This window comes from Lytechinus pictus, chromosome 19, assembly GCF_037042905.1.
Source record: "Lytechinus pictus isolate F3 Inbred chromosome 19, Lp3.0, whole genome shotgun sequence".
In the NCBI taxonomy this organism is placed as follows: domain Eukaryota; kingdom Metazoa; phylum Echinodermata; class Echinoidea; order Temnopleuroida; family Toxopneustidae; genus Lytechinus; species Lytechinus pictus.
In genome coordinates, this window is record NC_087263.1 from 11876533 (window position 1) to 11897727 (window position 21195).

General features: G+C 37.5%; 1 protein-coding gene across 2 annotated transcripts; it reads left to right on the forward strand.

Annotated features, from left to right (window-relative positions):
* The first annotated feature begins 180 nt into the window (after positions 1-180).
* Positions 181-14271, forward strand: LOC129283211 (deformed epidermal autoregulatory factor 1 homolog). Of its 2 annotated transcripts, XM_054919046.2 has the most exons (7): positions 181-827; positions 3260-3465; positions 5079-5187; positions 5686-5897; positions 9209-9340; positions 11173-11331; positions 12510-14271. In XM_054919046.2, the coding sequence occupies exons 1-7, from the start codon at positions 374-376 to the stop codon at positions 12690-12692; spliced, it is 1455 nt and encodes a 484-aa protein (XP_054775021.2). In that variant the 5' UTR covers positions 181-373; the 3' UTR covers positions 12693-14271. The 2 variants fall into 2 exon arrangements, with proteins under 2 accessions (XP_054775021.2, XP_063969724.1); XM_064113654.1 differs by lacking the exons at positions 11173-11331; positions 12510-14271 and adding an exon at positions 10951-11156 and having other exon boundaries at positions 206-827.
* Positions 14272-21195: the final 6924 nt, after the last annotated feature.

Consider the following 21195-nt stretch of genomic DNA (forward strand, 5'->3'; position numbering starts at 1 on the left):
CATGTTTGATTCATTACGATTCTACGAATTTATATTTTTCGATTTTGCATACCGTACTTCTTTTCTTTATATCGATTTATATTTTCAAAAACTGATCAAAAATTCGCAAAATAACTCTTCTTGCGATAAACATTGTCATTTTACCCCTAAATCCATATGGACGTTTCCAATGTAACCTTTATCGCGCATGTGTAATGAGTCTCCGAAAAAACGAAAGGGCGAGGGAGCCATATTGCGAGTGTTTTACGAAATTTCCCGACCATACCGTTTAACAATTTTAATTCTCGAAATTTGTACTTTTTATTTGCGATTTTCATTTTGATCGGACCGATTATTAATGTTCTATAGTTTACAGTCAAGTATAGCGGCTTAAATGGGGGACAGTAGTGAAGATATGGAAAATACAGAAGTTACCGAAGTGACGGTCGGAATTGCCGACATCTCCGAAGGTCTACCGAGTCCAAATGCCGACGATTCTGCCTTCGCGAATGATTCCGTTTCAGTATCGTCTGGTCAAATTAGCACTTCTGCTGTTACCGAACATGTTTTTGCAGCAACGCCTACAGGAATATTTACTGCTAATGGACTGCCTGTTCAAGTGCAAGATGGTGCCCCTCTGAAACCAAGAATAATTGCTGTGGTGCAGCAAGCTGATGCAGCAGCTGCTCTTGTTGACGGTTTAAAGACTCCGGCTACCCCCTGCACTCCGTCGTCGCCATCGGGGGAGAAGCGGCACTATACGTGGGACGACACCGTTCACTTGGACGTGCTGCCAGTGAGATGCAGAAACAACGGTGCAGAACTGTTCAAATCTAAATTAGGTTCTGGTAGGTGTAATGTCTGGGAAATAAATACAAGATATACAATGAGGTTTTTCTAGTAGATGCAAATAGTGTGAATTAGGCCCTAAAAATGAATAAATCAACTGAACTGGGTTTTATACCGGTATACAGTAACTGAGTAAGTCAGTAACACTAACAGTAACAGTTAGAGGCGCACGGCCAATATTGGAGACTGTCTCCAATATCAGAGACTTGTAAAGAATTTGGGTATCCAAATTCATAGACAGTCTCCAGTTTTGGAGACCAATTTCCTTTGTTTACATTAGCTGCAAAAGGATTATTTACCTTGGCGGCAAATAAAAATGTGATAAGCAGATTCCTCATGAAAAATTACCCCTTTTCACCATCTACTTCAAAAATTCACCGTCAACTTTTGTTTTGACAAGGATTTTTGCTGTAAATCACACACAAAACAAATGGGCTTCTGACCTCAGTGAGACAAAATTTTGGGTGGAAAAAATCATGCTTTTGTTGGTGTTGTTTCTTTTGTCCTTTTGCAAAGCAAGTCTCCAATTTGGGAGATTGTCTCCCCTATTGGAGAGAGTCTCCCATATTGGCCGTGCACCTCTAGGGCCTACTGATAATATATTTATTATAATACAGGCCAAGGTGGTGATGATCTACTGTATTAGTACCAACTCACTCATTGACATTACCTTCCTCACTCCTTCCTCATCCATGCATAGAGGTCATTCTCAGAAGATCTTTGTTCCCTTTGCCAGAACACTTGTCTACCAGAGGAGCTTCTTCCCAGATTCGATAAGATTAAGACTTTGGAACTCCCTCCCCCAAAGCAAAGTTAATTGTACCTCTCTACACATCTTTAAACAAGAGGTACAAAAGACCCAGCTCCGTTAATAACGGTGGATTTTTTTACTTGCACGCTGTAAGCAATTTTTTATCGGATAATGTACATACACTTGCACTCTGCACTTCACCAGTACGACAATACACCAGACGGTGGATTGTACTGTTTCCAGAAGAAGAAGGAGCAATACCAAAACTTGATTCTAAAAAAGGGTGAATCATGACTTCATGTGAATCTCACTGAGATCTGAGTCTGAGAATCTGATCTGATGTGATGAATTGAATGATATATCACTTCAGATTCACCCTTTTGTATCATTGATAATTAATCGCATGCAAAAAAAGAATATAAAACATTGAATAGATCTGGTCAAAGACAAGGGTAAACTTCAAATTCAATTCACAGTATCCTTTCAGAAATTCAGTGCCGTAACACGCGGGAGGGGGGGGTGAGCCAGCCAGGAGGCTCCTGGAGATTAATGTCATATCATTGACGTGCTTAATCTCCACGGAGCCAGGGACGGGATGCCATTGCTCTACACAAACCGAGTATTTTCGAGACAACAACGTTGCTCCAAAATACTAATTTTCTTTAGGGTTTTGACCCCAAACAAATAAATCGAAAAAAATGAGAAAAATAATTAAGAGCAGGAGCCTTTACTCACCGTCTGTAATTGTCGCCATCTTGCCGTCTTTGTTATCGTAGCGTAGCTACAAGACGCGTATTGAGGGCGACAATATCATGAGCAGTGCCAACTTAGATTTAAAATCGATTCATGATATTTATCGGCCAATGGTACTAGGAGTGGATAGACCATTAAGCTTGAGTGCTGATACAGCATACTTCCAGTATTTGCGGTAAGGTAAGGTAAAACAAAAGCAGAAGCAGACCTAAAATGACCTTTAACTGACATAAATGTGATCTAAATGCCCAGTGATCCATATATTTGCATTTGACTTTTCATTAGCTTTAATTTGATACCAAACATGACATGTTTATTTTGTAAAATATGAAAGTCATATTTATGAGGTATGTAAAAAAATGGGTGTGGCCTATGACGTCAATTTAAAAAAATGCCCAAGGGTGCCCAAGTGGCACCCGTCGGATTTTTGAAGTAGACACGCTATACTACAACTTTCATAAAAAAAATTGCATTTATACCCAACTTGATGGTCATGTTGTGGTTCTACTCGACTATTGTACCAGTTTTTATCGGATGCAAAGTGGCATGGGTAGTCTACAGGGATAAGAATACATGGGCCTAGCCCCAATGAGCCTTTAGAAAAAAATAGGAATGAGCCCCTGAAATTCCCATAGGATCTATGGACCCCTATGAAAAACAGCATTTGCTGATAGGGTGTTCCATCCTACGAGTGGTAAATAAAATAGTATAATTGTAAATTGTAATATACAAAGTAGCAAAATTTGAGCTGCTGAGCTCAAAAATAAGTCCTGGAAATTTTTTTTTTTACTCAGGTACAGTTAGTTATCAACTTCATGGAGAAATGCAGTAAAACTTTTGTAGGAAGGACTTTGATGTATTATATTCATTCGTTTCCCTTTTTTAAGACTTTTTAACCAACTTTTAGCTAACTTTTTTAATCAACAGGTGGGAGAGGCAAATGTGTCCGCTACAATGATCAGTGGTACACGCCATCGGAGTTTGAGTCACTGTGTGGGAGGGGTAACAGCAAGGACTGGAAGAGGAGCATCCGGTTTGGAGGTCGAACGCTCCAGTGTCTTATCGAGGAAAGCATCATCCAGCCCCACGCAGCCTCCTGCACCTGTGCATCCTGTTGTGACGATGATGGAGTGGTAAGAAGCGACTTTATTTAAAGGGGAATGAAACCTTTGAAACAGATAGGCTTGTGTCTAAACAGAAAAATCAAAGAATAAGAACAAAGAAAATTTGAGAAAAATCAGACAAATAATGAGAAAGTTATGAGCATTTGAATATTGCAATCACTAATGCCATGGAGATCCTCCTATTGGCAATGCGACAAGGACGTGTGATGTCACATGTGAACAACTTTCCCTTTGATGGACTATAAAATACCCCCCAAATGCCTCTTTTTGCCTTTTCTGATGATGATACAAACTCTTTATCCATGATTTAAAAAATCTGTATTACATGCCCTCCTATAGAAAGAACACATGATCTACTGATGGATGTGATAAAAGAGGCAGTTTAAATGAAATATACTAAAGTAATGGGGAGAGTTGTTCACAAGTGACATCACACATCTTTGTTGCATTGCCAATTTGAGGATCTCCATTGCATCAGTGATCGCAATATTCAAATGCTCATAACTTTCTCATTATTTGTCTGATTTTTCTCAAACTTTCGTTGATCTGTTTCATTGATTTTTTATGTTTTCACACAAGCTATCTTGTTCCAAAGGTTTCATTCTCCTTTAAGCTCTAAGATCTAGGGTTTACGTTTAATTGTTCTAATTCCAATTCGCCCAATTGCCAACTCGTCTACTATCATTTGGTCTTCTATCGTTTTGTTCACTATCCACATGGTCTAACTGCCAATTCATCCACTCACCATTTCGTCTCACAGCCACATGGTCCAATAGCCATATAGTCCATATACCATTTGGTCTAATTGGACTAGGTGTTAATTGTACAAAATGAATGAAAACAAAATAGGTATTAGACCAACTGGTTATGAGACAAAATGGTCATAGACGAACTGGTGATTAGACAAAGTGATTGTTTGACCAAATGGTAAGTGGACTAAAAGGCTGTTAGATGATATGTTGATGGATGGAATGGCATTAGACTAAATGAAAGTAGACCATGTGACAAGTGGTTGACTTGGCAATAGACAAATTGGCAATTTACCTTACGATCTGAAGTCATCTGTGCCAAGTATTTTAGCATGAGGCCTGTTGTAAATTGCACAGGGTTCAAAATAATATTTTGCAACGTACGACGAACATGGATAGGAGAGGTGTTCTCATATAACATCACAAATTAGATATGAAACTTCCATAACTGTTTTTTGGGAAAGATTTAGGCATAGTCGAGCTGTCATCAAATGCCTTCAACGTGAGTTTCCAATTTAAATTTATACTGAGAGCTTTAAAGTAAGCCTATTGATTGAGTGCATGAATGACAAGAAATAAATTAATTTTAAGTTGTAAGAACTTGGAAACAAAAGTATTGATACTCTCGACTTGTTTTCTGGTCTTCTAATCTAAGATTATGTCATAATCTCTTTGTGCTTTTAATCTTACTTCTAACAGGAATTATTTCTTAGGGCTGTGTTTGATCTGATTTCATTCCATTTTTTTTTGGGGGGGGGGGGACACCTACCAAAAAATATCCCAAATAGCTTGCATTGCCTAAGCCTGCTACATATGTATGTTGAAATTATTTTGTTGCCCTCGTAATATGATGGTTTCCTTTTTGTTTTACAGTCTGGACCAGTCAGACTGTTTGTTCCTTACAAACGGAGGAAAAAAGATGAGAGGGAAAGCCTGCCCTCTACGCCTACTTTCAAGAAGAAGATGCCCAAGCTAAAAGATGGTAAGCTTCTAGCAATTGTATATTTGTACATTTCCACCATCAGAAATGACCAAGGTATCCAGGGGATTTCACCTGCAAATCCCTCCCTTTTTCATGCTGAAAACAACATTCTATTATGAAACCCATTTCTAAATTCTGCATCAAAATTTTTTGCTATAAAATTGTGCATGAAGTCTCTGTTCATAACAAGAGGATACCATTTTGAATTCCAAATACCCTTCATGAATATATTACAAATTCATATCTGATGTAATGCTGGATTGAGTGCAACTCCATATATTCTACTGTGCTTTACACATGGTATTATTACCCTGTCTGTAGCTGGACGGACGTATTGGTTCGAAAGTATTCAATGCATAGGACTATTTCACCTCACCTGGGCCGCATTCGTTTTTCTGCATCCCTTTTTCTCTTTCTCTCTTCCTATATATTTTTCTCTGTTTCTCTCTCTATCTCACCTCATTCATATTATCTTTCAACGCTCCCCTCCTTTTACAGTTGCAGCCTTAACAGAAGATGGCCGATCCATGTCACTGGAAAGTCAGAACGGTCTAGGTATGGGCGACACTGCTCTGACCTTGGCATCAATGACCCCCACCCTTGCCCCGACCTTGACACCCTTGACCCCTCTATCCTCCATACCTCCGATGACCCCTAATACACCCAAGGCACCGGATTTGGAGATGCAGCACTGGTGGCACCTGGAGGAGGTAAGAACTCTCCTGTGATTTTCTAACACCATAATATCAGCTTTCTTACAGGGATCTGCAAAAGGCCTTTCATTACCAACGGAACATGTTCTAACTGCTGCTAGGTCAGTTACATTAGGATTATTATAAAGCAAAGAAAGGGTCACCAGTTTGCATTAAGTCATTTGTATCTTATGAACAGTTTTATGAAACACCCACCAGGTGGTAAAGTATTTGTTTTTCAATTATATAAAAGCTTAACTAATACTGAAATTGAAATTGAAAAGGTTTTATTAAAATTATTGCACTTTGCAGCCAAAAGGCTGAATTGCGTACAATTTACAGGTATATATACATAGAGTGTACAGATTTAAAAACATCAAACTTGAAATGATGACGAAAATATAATGCAACTTAATATATTATGTATACTAAAAGGAAAAGATGAAGTTTAAAAAAAATACAAACACTGAAAGGTGGTGGTGGTGGAAGGATGCTTATTGATAAACATCTTAATTCAAACAATAAAAAATTAGTTTTAACCAGGTGGGTGTCTGGGGACGAGCAAGCAGTCAAGTTCAATGCACAGCTCCAGCCAGGGATTGCCAATCCCACCACAACACCATTCAACCTGAGCAATGGAATTGGTTATTCCATCGCTCAGGCTGAACTTTGTAGGGTCAGCTAACTCCACCGGAGCTATGCATTAATAGGGCCGACAAACAATCACTTTCAAAACAAAACACACTCACATTCATACCACGCTCCTCATTCATCCAACAACCATAAAGACACTAATGGGGTGTTGCAAGAAACTTGCAATTGATCGAAAGTCAATTTCAGGTCCCAAATCAATTGAAATTCATGCATTTCATTGCAAATTTGCAACTGATTGAGGGTCTGCTTCTCGCATCAACAAATATTAATTCATTTGCTTCATTTAAAAGTGATCTATTATTTCTAACAAGTGGAATGCCTCTGGCCGTCTCACCTGCATCACGCGATTCAATATAGCAGCAGTGCTGATTTTGAAAACTACTATAACTCGCACAAGATGTTCAGTGATACTTGGTTACTCTTATTTCCACGTTTTATGAACTAGACCAATACACTTATAGAGATATGATGGCAATTCAACAAAAACCACCAACGTGGCCAAAGTTCTTTGACCTTACATGACCTTTGACCTTGATCATGTGACCTGAAACTCGCACAGGATGTTCAGTGATACTTGATTACTATTATGTCCAAGTTTTATGAACTAGACCAACACACTTTCAAATTTATGGCTGTAATTCAACAAATACCCCAATTTGGCCAAAGTTCATTGACCCTAAATGACCTTTGACCTTGATCATGTGACCTGAAACTTGCACAGGATGTTCAGTAATACTTGATTACTATTATGTCCAAGTTTCATGAATCAGATCCATAAACTTTCAAAGTTATGATGGTAATTCAACAGATACCCCCAATTCGGCCAAAGTTCATTGACCCTAAATGACCTTTGACCTTGGTCATGTGATGTGAAACTCATGCAGGATGTTCAGTGATACTTGATTAACCTTATGTATAAGTTTCATGAACTAGGTCCATATATTTTCTAAGTTATGATGACATTTCAAAAACTTAACCTTAGGTTAAGATTTTGATGTTGATTCCCCCAACATGGTCTAAGTTCATTGACCCTAAATGACCTTTGACCTTGGTCATGTGACATGAAACTCAGGCAGGATGTTCAGTAATACTTGATTAACCTTATGGCCAAGTTTCATGAACTAGGTCCATATACTTTCTAAGTTATGCTGTCATTTCAAAAACTTAACCTCAGGTTAAGATTTGGTGTTGACGCCGCCGTCGCCGCCGCCGCCGCCGCCGCCGCCGCCGCCGCCGTCGCCGTCGGAAAAGCGGCGCCTATAGTCTCACTCTGCTATGCAGGTGAGACAAAAATGAATTCGAAATTTTGCAATCCATCGCAAATATTTTCTTGCAACACCCCCTAAGTCAAACAACTGAACCCACCCACCCAGCAGTCACCCCTCGCACCTTGCACTCATTAAGCTTACGGATTTTTAACCAAAAAAAGTATGTGGGGGGGTGAGTGATCGCTCGTCCCAAGAATTCGTCCTGCTCAAACCTGAAAACATTTACTTAAAATATAAAGGATGACAGTTTGTAAAATAATATAAATGTCTTCCACCACATACAGAAATTTTGATAAAAATGAGTGAAATATTGGTATAAAAATCCAAACATTGTTTCCTTTTAGTTGTTATAATGTGAAATACATGCATTAAAATCATTACAAAAACACCTGTAAACTTATTCAATTATGTTAGAGTTTAAAAAGTTCTAAAAATTGTAAAATTGTAAAAATTTTCATCACAAGCTTATGAGCTAATAATAATAATAAACAAATTGGTATCAGGCGCGATGTATTAGCATAACACAAATTGCACAGCAGAGGTTTGTATGTATATCAACCGGGTAACTAAATAACTAACTAGTCAAGGTCTGAACGCCGGTAGCCGTCCTTCGGCGGAACCCCACAGCCACCCGTCCCACACGGCGCATGCACCAAGCCCGCCCAATCCTCCCACCCCTCGCTCTGTCACAAGAACGAAAAGTAGGAGGGCCAGGCTCCCGTAAACATACCACATGGGACCGGTGACCGCGGGTCTCCCCAACGCCCAGCAACCATCATTCAGATCCTGACTAAGGAACAATACAAGCTTATTTCAAGTTAACGTTTAGTCAAAAAAAAAGTTATTTCTTGAGAGAGTCTTTATTCATTGAAAGCAAGATTTGAAGATAACAGCCCCGAATGACTTCCCAACATTGCATAAAGATAAGGGATATATTTCGAATACCTGTACTTTATTATTGGGATATTGCTTATTAAATTCATAGAATTGGAACATCACAGTGAATGCTAAAATCCTAACATCTATAATGGCATCCTGTAGTGATCAAACATAGTATTCCTGATTTAATCACGCAATTCCACATTTTGTCCAAAAGGTGACACACAGTTTGGCGATAACTTGTACACTCAATTGAACATTATGATCAATGCAATCAAACATAAAAATCATCCTTTAATAGGATCAAATGATCCCCTTGCTTTACAGTGTATGTAATCCTGTTCACATAATATCAACAAGGGGAAAAAAATTACACAATGGGTCTGGAGGATCGTCTAAACCCCCATTCACTGCAATGTTGAAGTTTATCCAATGTTGCAGATTGTAGGCAGTAGGTTGTGAAAAGTAACACCCAAATATATGAAATCAATCTTTTTTGCCTGATATCAACCTTCATTTTCTATGTAGATGGCAACACAGTTGATCCAGCAAGCGCAGCAGCTGAAGCAGATGATCGACCAAGCCAAGCACCAATCCCAGAGCAGTAAGGATGCTGCTCTTGCTCAAGCCAAGATACAGTATGAATCGGAGAAGAAACAGGTAAAACTCAGGGCCGACAATGACTCGTACCCTGTCCCACTCATTTGGTTTTATCAGCATTTGTCTGTGTATATGTACAATGAATACTAATTTTCCGCTCCCTGGTGATGAAGGAAAAGGAACTCGATTGCTTTGATTTTCATCAGATCGTGTTCATCCCAGTCAATAAATTTTATCAGCCTTGTCCTTGTACAATGAATACACATTTTCCACTCTTCGTGGATGAATGACAAGTCACTCAATGTTATTTTTAAATATGAACAGACTCCAAGATGGAAGCCCAGCTGCAATTATCAAAAATGTTATGCTCATCTCCCACTCACTGTGGATAAATAACAACTTACTCTTTTTATAATAAAGCATATGCTGGCAGACTCCAAGATGAAAGCCCACATGCAGTTATCAAGAGTGTATGCACATTCTCCACTCCTTGGGGGAAAAATTAAAAATCACTCAATGTTATTTTAATTTCAAACAGATACTGGCAGACTCTAAGATGGATGCCCACATGCAGTCATCAAGAATGTATGCACATTCTCCACTCTCTGTGGATAAATAACAAGTCACTCAATGTTATTTTAATTTCAAACATATACTGGCAGACTCTAAGATGGAAGCCCAGCTGCAATTATCAAAAATGTATGCTCATCTCCCACTCACTGTGGATAAATAACAACTTACTCTTTTTATAATAAAGCATATGCTGGCAGACTCCAAGGTGGAAGCCCACATGCAGTTATCAAGAGTGTATGCACATTCTCCACTCCTTGGGGAAAAAATTAAAAATCACTCAATGTTATTTTAATTTCAAACAGATACTGGCAGACTCTAAGATGGATGCCCACATGCAGTCATCAAGAATGTATGCACATTCTCCACTCTCTGTGGATAAATAACAAGTCACTCAATGTTATTTTAATTTCAAACAGATACTGGCAGACTCTAAGATGGAAGCCCACATGCAGTTATCAAGAGTGTATGCACATTCTCCACTCCTTGAGGGGAAAATAACAAGTCACTCAATGTTATTTGAATTTCAAACAGATACTGGCAGACTCTAAGATGGATGCCCACATGCAGTTATCAAGAGTGTATGCCCATTCTCCACTCTCTGTGGATAAATAACAAGTCACTCCATGTTATTTTAATTTCAAACATATACTGGCAGACTCTAAGATGGAAGCCCAGCTGCAATTATCAAAAATGTATGCTCATCTCCCACTCACTGTGGATAAATAACAACTTACTCTTTTTATAATAAAGCATATGCTGGCAGACTCCAAGGTGGAAGCCCACATGCAGTTATCAAGAGTGTATACACATTCTCCACTCCTTGGGGGAAAAATTAAAAATCACTCAATGTTATTTTAATTTCAAACAGATACTGGCAGACTCTAAGATGGATGCCCACATGCAGTCATCAAGAATGTATGCACATTCTCCACTCCTTGAGGGGAAAATAACAAGTCACTCAATGTTATTTGAATTTCAAACAGATACTGGCAGACTCTAAGATGGATGCCCACATGCAGTCATCAAGAATGTATGCACATTCTCCACTCTCTGTGGATAAATAACAAGTCACTCAATGTTATTTTAATTTCAAACAGATACTGGCAGACTCTAAGATGGAAGCCCAGCTGCAATTATCAAAAATGTATGCTCCTCTCCCACTCCTTGTGGATAAATAACAACTTTCTCTTTTTATAATGAGCATATGCTGGAAGACTCTAAGATGGAAGCCCACATGCAGTTATCAAGAGTGTATGCACATTCTCCACTCCTTGGGGGGGAAATAACAAGTCACTCAATGTTATTTGAATTTCAAACAGATACTGGCAGACTCTAGGATGGAAGCACAGCTGCAATTATCAAGAGCTTTGATGGAAGCAAAGGCTGAGAAGGACAATGCGGTAGCGCAAGCCTTGGCCCATGCACAGGCAGAGAAGATTGATGCGGTGGCAGAGGCGAAATCATCTCAGCTCATAAAGGTTAGTACCCTTTTGTAACCCATTTGGCTATTGGGAATAGCCCATAGTTTGGAGCCTGGGTTAAATTTAGCTTTGGTCTAAGTCTGTTTTAAGTTTATGGGAAGCTGAATATGATACAACACTCTTTAAATTTTACATTTCTTATGTTTACTTTGTTGTTTCATGCTGCTTCAATGATGGAAACTATTTTGGTTATTTTTCCTGGACAGTCCATAATGGTTTGAGTTCCAAATGTGATAAATTGAGTCTCTACTGTTTTAGGTACTGTATGTGTCACTTTTGAAGCAAATCTCTATACCAGAGTTTAAGTAGTTAAAACAAAACTGTAGACCAGAGTTTGAATTAGAACTGTTTAAAGGTCAAGTCCACCCCAGAAAAATGTTGATTTGAATCAATAGAGAAAATTCCAACAAGAATAACATTGAAAACTTCATCAAAAGCGGATGTAAAATAAGAAAGTTATGACATTTTAAATTTTCGCTTATTTTCACAAAACAGTTATATATCACAACTCAGCAACACCAAAATGAGAGAGTCGATGACGTCCCTCACTCACTATTTCTTTTGTTTTTCATTGTTTGAATTATACAATATTTCAATTTGTACAGATTTGACAATAAGGACCAGCCTTACTGAACCATGAAATGTTAAACAATTGTAATTCCCATGTTCATGGAGGAAGAAAACTTAATTCACCGTCCAATGAGGAGAAAATTAAAATATTTCACATTTCATGCAATAGAATACAAAAGAAATAGTGAGTGAGTGACGTCATCAGTCCCCTCATTTGCATACAGACCAGGATGTGCATATAACTGTTCTTTGTGGAATTCAGCAAAACTTTAAAATGTTATAACTTTCCAATTTTACATCCGATTTTGATGAAATTTTCTGCGTTATGCTTCTTGGATTTTTCTGTATTTGTTCAAATAAATTTTTGTTGGAGTGGACTTGTCCTTTAACAAAATGCAGGTCACTGATGGCAGAGGATATTTGTAACTTCCCCTGCCAATAAAATTGGCTATCAATTGTATATTCTTGACAAATATCTGCACGTATTCCACCTAAAATGTAGTAATATGTAAAACTATATACAAGTGAGAAAAAAAACTTGCTTCTCGACACTTTGTTAAATATTATGTCATAAAGCTCAATATAATCTATTGTTGTTTCCACAGGCCTGCGCCAACTGTGGCAGGGAAGCGACAAGCGAGTGCACGGGTTGTCATCGGGTGAGCTACTGCAGCGGGTTCTGTCAGCGCAAGGACTGGACGTCCCATCAGCACAGCTGTGGCCACACCCAAGGGCTCCCCCAGGGGATACAGATACAAAGTGTGACAGATCCAGAACCTGATGCCTAGTCCTGGACCTGCCGTAGTAAATAGCCCTAGAACTAGTTACAAAAGCTGAATTCAATAGGGTACCGAAGTCAAAAATATCGTGCAACGCATTTTCTTGTAAACCACATCTTTGCAGAGTATGATGAAAAAGCATCCAAACTCAAATCTGTATTTTCATGGATCACTGATTTACTGGGGGCTCGTTCACTGATTCCTTGGGCCACAATGAATCTAGTTGTGTCACATTTGGTGTGTTGAGTTATTTCATTGTGCTATTAGTGATCGGTTCACATGCCGTTTTACAATTTCCAAGATTTCATTAATACCTTGTGTAACCGGTAAAAGTCAATTCCATGTGTATCTAGAGCTTTTCAGGAACGATCATTGAAATCTGCTTGATCTTTGGTGGACAATCGGCAATTTCAAGTTTGGAGATGACCCTTTTAGTCAGACCCAGGCCACGTTGCATAAAAGTTACTATTATGGTAACTTTACCATCCAATGGATACCTGGATAATACTGATCAACAGCCAATCAAAATCAAGGATTCCATGCAAGATACCATTGGATGGCAAAGTTACCATAATGGTAACTTTTATGCAACAGGGCCCAGAAGCGACCACCCATGAACTTTGTCCAAAAAATCTCAAGGATTAATTTCAGGAGGTCAAAGATTAATCTCTTTTTCAGTTCTGGGCCCCATTGCATAACAGTTACTACTGTTTTGCCATCCAATGGTAAATACCATGGCAACAATGCTCATCAGCCAATCAAAATCAAGGACTCAATGAAAGTTACAATTGAATGGAAAAGTGACAATAGTATCTTTTATGGGTCTCTGGCCTTACCCTACAAAGCTGTACTTTCTAAAATCTCTATCCATGGATAATGTGTGTGCATCCAAACCCCACCAGTCCCTTCCTCCTCCTTTGTCTTTCTCACTCTCTCTTTCTCTCTCTACTTTTCTCTCCCTCTGCTTGTCTCTCTTTCCCTGCTCTCCCACTTTTTCCCTCCCAATCTCCCGGGTCCCTTAACACAAAAGTCACTGATTAATCGTATGCTTGTTTTTCACAATTGATTGTACATTGTAGTCAATGGAATCGATCATTAAAAAATATTCTCTGATCATTGCTAAGCTTTGTGTTACGGGCCCCCGCTGTTTTCTGTTGATCTCGGTTTCCATCTCCTTGTTTGTTTCCTGTTCTTTCATTCTCCAATCCTGAACCATAGTTATATTGTTTCGTTCAATTAGGACACAATGCAATTGGTAGTATTTGTGCAGAATTACTGTAATTACAAGCCTCTATAAGTCACGTTTCATACTGAAATTTTGCAGTAAAGAAGTGAGAATGGCAAAGTTTACTTTTAGATTGATTTTGTGCAAATAAAACTTTTTTTTTAATGCGAAGCAGGGTGGGCATCCGCTTTATGATCTTGACAGTCTTTGTAAAATATATTATATTGGACAATATTTGTGAATTTCTTGATACTTTTCATGGTTTGGTTATTTTTGTAAAAAGGCTAAATATATGTTTATTCTAACGAGTGCAAATAAATTAATACATGGTCATGATGTAAATAAACTTGATGCAAAAGTTGAGTTGACACTTGATTTAATCGTCTTTGTTTATTGTCGTCAGTCGTATTTTTTCCTCTTTTTTAGGGGGATGGGGACTGTGGGGTGGTCATCTTTTGGGTTGTTTAACTTACTTGGGGTGTTAATTGATTTCGAATGCCACAATTGAATGAAAATATGGAATGAAGATTGGCCACTCTTTATAATGTATCTGGCAATCAATTCAGAATGAACTCACAAACAGAATTTATATATCAGATGAACTTCTCTTGTGTTTTCAGGGGAATATTATCAATCGTTATTTGTCTGTGCTCAGACTGTTTAATTGAAAGGAGTGAGGGTGTCTGTGTCTAGATTCGCCTATGTTGATTATGTTGATTGATGTAACAATAATTGGTTGTTTGACTTGATAATAGATTGGATAATTGATAAATTGGATTATTCATTGGTTAGTTAATGGATTGCTTGATTGGTTTGTTGATTTAATGATTGATGGATGGATTGATTAATTAAGCAATTGATTGCTTGGCTGAGTCATTGGTTGATTGGTATGTTAGCTGATTTGATTGAATAGTTGTTTATTGGTAGATTTGGTATATTGATTGACCGATGTTTGGTCATAGTTGACTGATAATAGGTCGATTAATTGATTGATTGATTGATTGATTGATTGGTATGTTTGTTGATTTTATTGAATAATTCTTTAGTGGTAGATTATAAGGAGGATGGTTGATTGATTCATTGATTGGCTGGTGCATCACGTAGGCCTACTCAATTTATCGAACAAACCATGGATGGACTCATCATTCTCTATAGATTTAGAATAAACAATATCCAACATATCAGTCAGTCAATGCAGCTGATCAGGTACCGTGTGAGTAAAAAAAAAGGCTTGATACCTGACAAATCCCCAATTTAAGGAAAATATATGTCATGAACGCATAATCATTAAATATGACTGAAAAGTGAATCTTCTTCCAAATAATTTGATACCATATTTATGTGGTATGTCTTTACACTTGGATAATCAGTAGGTATTCTTTGGAGTGGTGTACATTTTGATTTGCGCCAAAGTAGGCATGACAGCAATGAATGAAACCATATACCAATGTCATAATCCTACACGAGTTAGTAAACATAGTTCCAAATTCCCTTTTTAATTAAATTAATTTTGGAATTGATACTAAAAGTGTTCATTAAAAATCATAATGTAAATCATTGAAAAAAATGTTTTCAAATGGATTTGAATGTGATCCTTGCAGGATTATGACATCATTGACATCTGGATTCATTCATAGCAGTCATGCCTTACTTTGGCGCAAATCAATTTTGTACATCACTGCAAAGAAAACCTCCTGATCATCCAAGCATTAACACACACCACATTATCATGCATTATTATGGTATCAAATTATTTGGGAGAACATATTATTTGAGGCCATATAAAATAATTATGTTTAATGACATGTTTCTTCCTTAAAGTAGGGGTTTGTGAGGTTCAATTTTTTTTTTTTTTTTTTTTTGGGGGGGGGCTTTTTTTTACTCATACGGTAGACTGATGCATTTATAATGATGGAAGCCTGATGTAATGATTGATTGATCGATTTCGAGGCTAATTCATTCATTGAATTAATACATAGTTTACAAATCAATGCAAATGAAACTACGGGTGAAATATTTCATAATGCATGATATACATCGATGTACAACATCGCAGCTGTTAAATTCTCTATTGTGATAAGGCCAGAAACAATACATCTCACATGCCATGTATACCAGCGTTAATCGTGTTACAAAAAGCTCTCACAACAGCTTCATTTACAACTAGAAAAACAGTCCAGAAATTGGGGGGAGGGGGGGCTTTTTTACTCATACGGTAGACTGATGCATTTATGATGAAAGCCTGATTTAATGATTGATTAATTTTGAGGCTGATTAATTTATTAAATTATTTGTATATATTTTTTAATTGATTCATAATACTTTTGCTGGAATCAATTAAATGATAATGACAGATTGATTTCTAAATTGAGTGAGGTAGTGAGCGGCTGGTTGGTTGGTTAGTTTTCTGTTGTCTTAGATTGGCTTATTCATTTATTCACTTATTAATAATAAAAGCCAATTTTTATAGAGCGCTTTTCCCAGAATGGCTCAAAGCGCGTTACAGCATATTATTACCCCGGTCATTGGATTCATGTCAATCCCACACGAAAAGTGCACAATTTCCACTCCCTGGGGAGCATTCCTTGCATTCATCGCAGCCTCATTATGGCGCTGGCAAAATCAAACATACAATATATTTCGCATCCTACCGGGTACTCATTTCGCACCTGGGTCGAGAGTGGCAAAGTGTGGATTTACGCCTTGCCAAAGGACGCTAGACCGCGGTGGGATTCGAACACACGACCCTCTGTTTACAAGGCGAGAGTCTGAACCACTACACCAAGGCTCTTCCACCGGCTATTAATCGGTGTGTCTTTCTATTCGTTGATTCCATTAACAGACCAATATATTGCTTGACGTATTCATTTGTTTGATTATTTGAATAATTAACAAAATAAACAATGGAGGTGTTATTTGTTTATGTTACCGAGCCGTACAAACGACAAACATGTAACTCAAGATTACAAATATACTTTATTACAATTCCAGCTGCATTGTCATCCCATCAACAACGAAATCAACATCGAAATGGAATCAGGTAGTAAGTTGCACAAACGATGAGATTACTTACCATTAAACGTATATCAAGATTAAATATGATAAGCCATAATATATTAAGATTAGTTATCATGAACCATATATTAATATTAATTATCATTAACCATATAATAGTTGCGTAGTATGGATATCATTATGCAATCCCCGGTGCAATCATGGTAAAATTAGGTTCATGTTCTGTGAAAGCATGATTAAAAGGGGGGCCTTTTTTATGATAAAGAAGATGGATTTATTCCATTTTTGGTAGTCATGTTCACAGAGTAAATACATTAAAGTTTACGTAAATACATGAATGTGTATCTATCTTTGACAACAAATTCATCCATAGCCTCATTATGTTGCATTCAACAAAAGTAAGGAAAATGGGGGCTAGCAGAATTTATACCTTGAAATATAAATCCTTGCCAGTGGAAGTAAGGATACTATGGCAAGCTGCATTATTGTAGAAGACTGATGAAGACTGATAAACTATTTGAAAGACGCTGCGAAGTAAGAAGCCATGGAAACAATCAGTGACGTCATGAGCCAAAAGTTTTGAGTTGGCGAGATATGGCGTAACAGTCAAAATTTTTTTTTTTTTTGAATTTGAGAGAGCGAAACGAGCGAGCGAGCGAAAAAAAAACTCGGCATTTTCATTACCAAAATCAAATTTTGTGAAAGATTGTGTCTTAATATTCAGAAAATGATATAAGTTTTCATCCTTCTCTTTCCCTTTCTTTACTTTTCTCTTTTTTTTATTTCATGGTCGTGATTTTTTTTTTGGAGATGGGGGGCAAGCCCCCCATCCGCGTACGCCACTATAACAATGGCGCAATGAGCAAAATAATATGAGGAGGCTATAGATATGGCAAACGAGACAGAATTTGTAAACAACTGCGAGCGAATGTGTTTGAACTTTTCAAAACAAAAATTAAATTTTGTGACAAGATTTAGGTATAATATTAAAAGTACAATAATTCACCTTGATTCTTTTGAAGCTTACAATACTCGGATGACATTCCCTACATTAGTATTATGACGTAGTTATGACATAGATTGCTTTCCATAGATGAGTGAATTGGATCAATCAGAACTCCGCGTACAGGCTCCGAACAATGACTAATCAAAATTATCGTTGCATGCGCACTTTGTTCAAAACACCGACCAGTAACCAATCACATTTGTTCTTACATATTTGCAATTCATCACAAACCTTTATGTTATGAGCCCAGATACAAAATCATGCTCAAATTTTTCCTGTGATAATCCATATTAGCATTTACAGGAATACGTAAGATTGAAAATTATGCTTAGATTCAGTCATATTAATACCGTTGAGTGATCTAAAGAGTGACTGCGATACAAAATTGCCTTGGATAATCATAAATATAAATCCGTCTCCATGATGGCGATTCTTGCATACCTGTAAAAATTGAAAAGAAAAACAAGAGGAAACATGAAGGAACGAATCTGATAAATAATGTAGACTATGATTTATCTTTTTAAAAAGCCAGGCGGTTGCATAAAAGTTGTACCAATACCGTCGATACTAGGCATATATTTTGTAACTCGATTACTTTTCTGAGTGTGACTGGGCACTATCAGAATATTTCGGAAATAATAACAGTTGATGCATTCCTTATCCACAAAATCTATGGCCAAAAACTACGAGTATATCATTCCTTATACTCCTAATTCAGGAATTAATTTCTACCTATATACGTTGGTTTAAATTGTTGGTAAAATGATTTGGAATTTTTGTTGTTGTTTTTAACCAACAGTTTCTGAGTTCATAGTTTAACCCAATTTGGGGTTGGTTAAATTTTTTTGTTTAATCTGTACACCGTCGACGCCTTTTCTATTGTCAGAATCTGATTAGAAACTGCAAGAAGCTATGTTTGATTGAAAGGGTGATAGAAAGAGATAGAGATAGATTAAAATGGACAGAGAAAATAATAGGGGGTGGTTATTATAGAGATAGATAGTGTGTGTGTGTGTGTGTGAGGGTGTGTGTGTGTGTGCGTGTGTGCATGAGAGAGGGCGAGTTAGATATATTCACACGCCACACTCACACATGTCCAAACACGAGCACCCGCACGCGTACCTATACACACACCCACCCACATCCCGTGCATACACACACACCCACACACCAACCTCCCACTCTCGCTTGCACCCACACCCCGCGCACACATATATACACGGGTATTCGAAATTCCCACTCACGGTTGCACCCTCACATAATTATATTCTGGCCAGTTAATTGCAATGAATTTGTCGTTATTCATTGGCAACAGAACACAAAATCACCAATCGATTTCCATACAAAGCGTACCACGATCACGATTGTAATAATCACATCCACAAACACATTTTTTTTCTGGCTACACACAATATAATCATAGTTACATCAAAATGTATGCTCTTTCAAAGAAGGTAAAATTAAAACGATAAGAGACAGAGAGAGGTGGAGCGCGAAAGAGTGAGTAAGTGAGTTAGTTAGTGAGTGAGTGAGTGAGTGAGCGAGTGAGAGAATCAGTGAGTGAGTGAGTCAGTCAGTCAGTCAGTCAGTTAAAGTAGGGTGGAAATTGTGAGGCAAAGTCCGAATTAAATATTCCCCAACTTGAACCTTACAAAATCATGAATTTAATTAGTATACAAAAAACAGTGATAGTATATAAAGATATAAAATATGCTTCAAAATATTCAAATATAGTTGCAACATATTTTTAAAGTATAAAATGCTCAGGGAAAACGCTGGATTGGTAAAAATTTTGAAAATGTTAACAGAAATAGCGAAAGTATCGACTGGATTTGCGAGGAATACAAATGAAGGAGGGGCAGAGGGAATCATATTCCTCGAACCACGAATCCCGGTCATTCATAATTATGTTAAATTTAATCACGCATTGATAATGAATTGGGCATTGAACTAAGGCTTATAAAATATTAGAAACCGTTTGTTAGGTGAACAATACTTAATTTATAAATCAATGCAAATTAAACTACGGGTGAAATATTTCATAAAGCATGATATACATCGATGTACAACATCGCAGCTGTTAAATTTTCTATTGTGATTAGGCCACAAACTATACATCTCACATGCATGGGCGGAAATCCCAGGGGGGACAGGGGGGACGTGTCCCCCCTACTCAAAATAGTAGGGGGGACACAATATCAAATGTCCCCCCTACTATTTTTGGTCTTTAATGATGGTAAGAAATACATAATTCTAAATCGAAATAAAACATGTATTTGGGGACGAGTTGGGACAAGATGACCTTACTTTTGGGATAACCTTTTTTTTGCTTGTCAAATGTTCCCGCCCCTTGTCCCCGTAGGCGGACCAGGGGGCCGAGGGGCCCGTCCCCCCCCCCCCCCCTCTTGGCGGAGCAAAAAAAAGAAAAAAACGGAAAGAAAGAAGGAATAAAAGAGGGAAAAGAGAGGAGAAAAAGAAGAGGACGACGAGTGCATAAAACAAGATGAGGGGAAGACTTGGAAAATAAAAAGAATCTTTCGTGCCACTATATAACATTTTAGCTCTCGCTTCGCGCTCGCATTGCCTGTTAGGTGATTTACATATCTTGTTCAATATGGAGCTCGAATGTCAAGTTTGGAAGTCAGTATACAAAACATATTTCACCTTGGAAATCGAACTTTCATTATTTTGTGTGATTTACAAATTGATTTTTAAAAAGTGCTCTGTAAAAATGTCAGTTTTATGGTCTGAATATTAACATTTGCTGCTTGCCTTACAATTTTTCTACAAAGTGCTTGAAATATAAAGCTGAAATTGACTCTTTTTTTCAGATCGGAGTATCAAAGTTTCATGATTTTCATGATTAAAGATGTACATGTATATAGAATGCTTAGATTCTAGGTCTAAATAATTTATGAAACACGCGCGCGCATGTTTATTCAGATACTCAACTTGTTCTCTATTTAAATCATTATCCAGTTTCAGATCACAATATCAAAATATTTCTGCTCGCGCTTTGTGCTCGCATTATTTATGTGGGAAGGCCCAATATTACTCATCCTTTTCATGATGTACAAAACATGAACAGAGTGGCCCATTTTTAGGTCTAAATCTCGTTTTTTTTCTGCTCGCGCTTCGAGCTCGCTTCAATTATTAAATTATATAGCTATCCTGTTCACGATTACAAAAACTGATTAAAATTTTCCATTCTTTCTTTAGAAAGTTCAAAATTTTTCAGCTCGCGCTTCGTGCTCGCATTTTTTTTA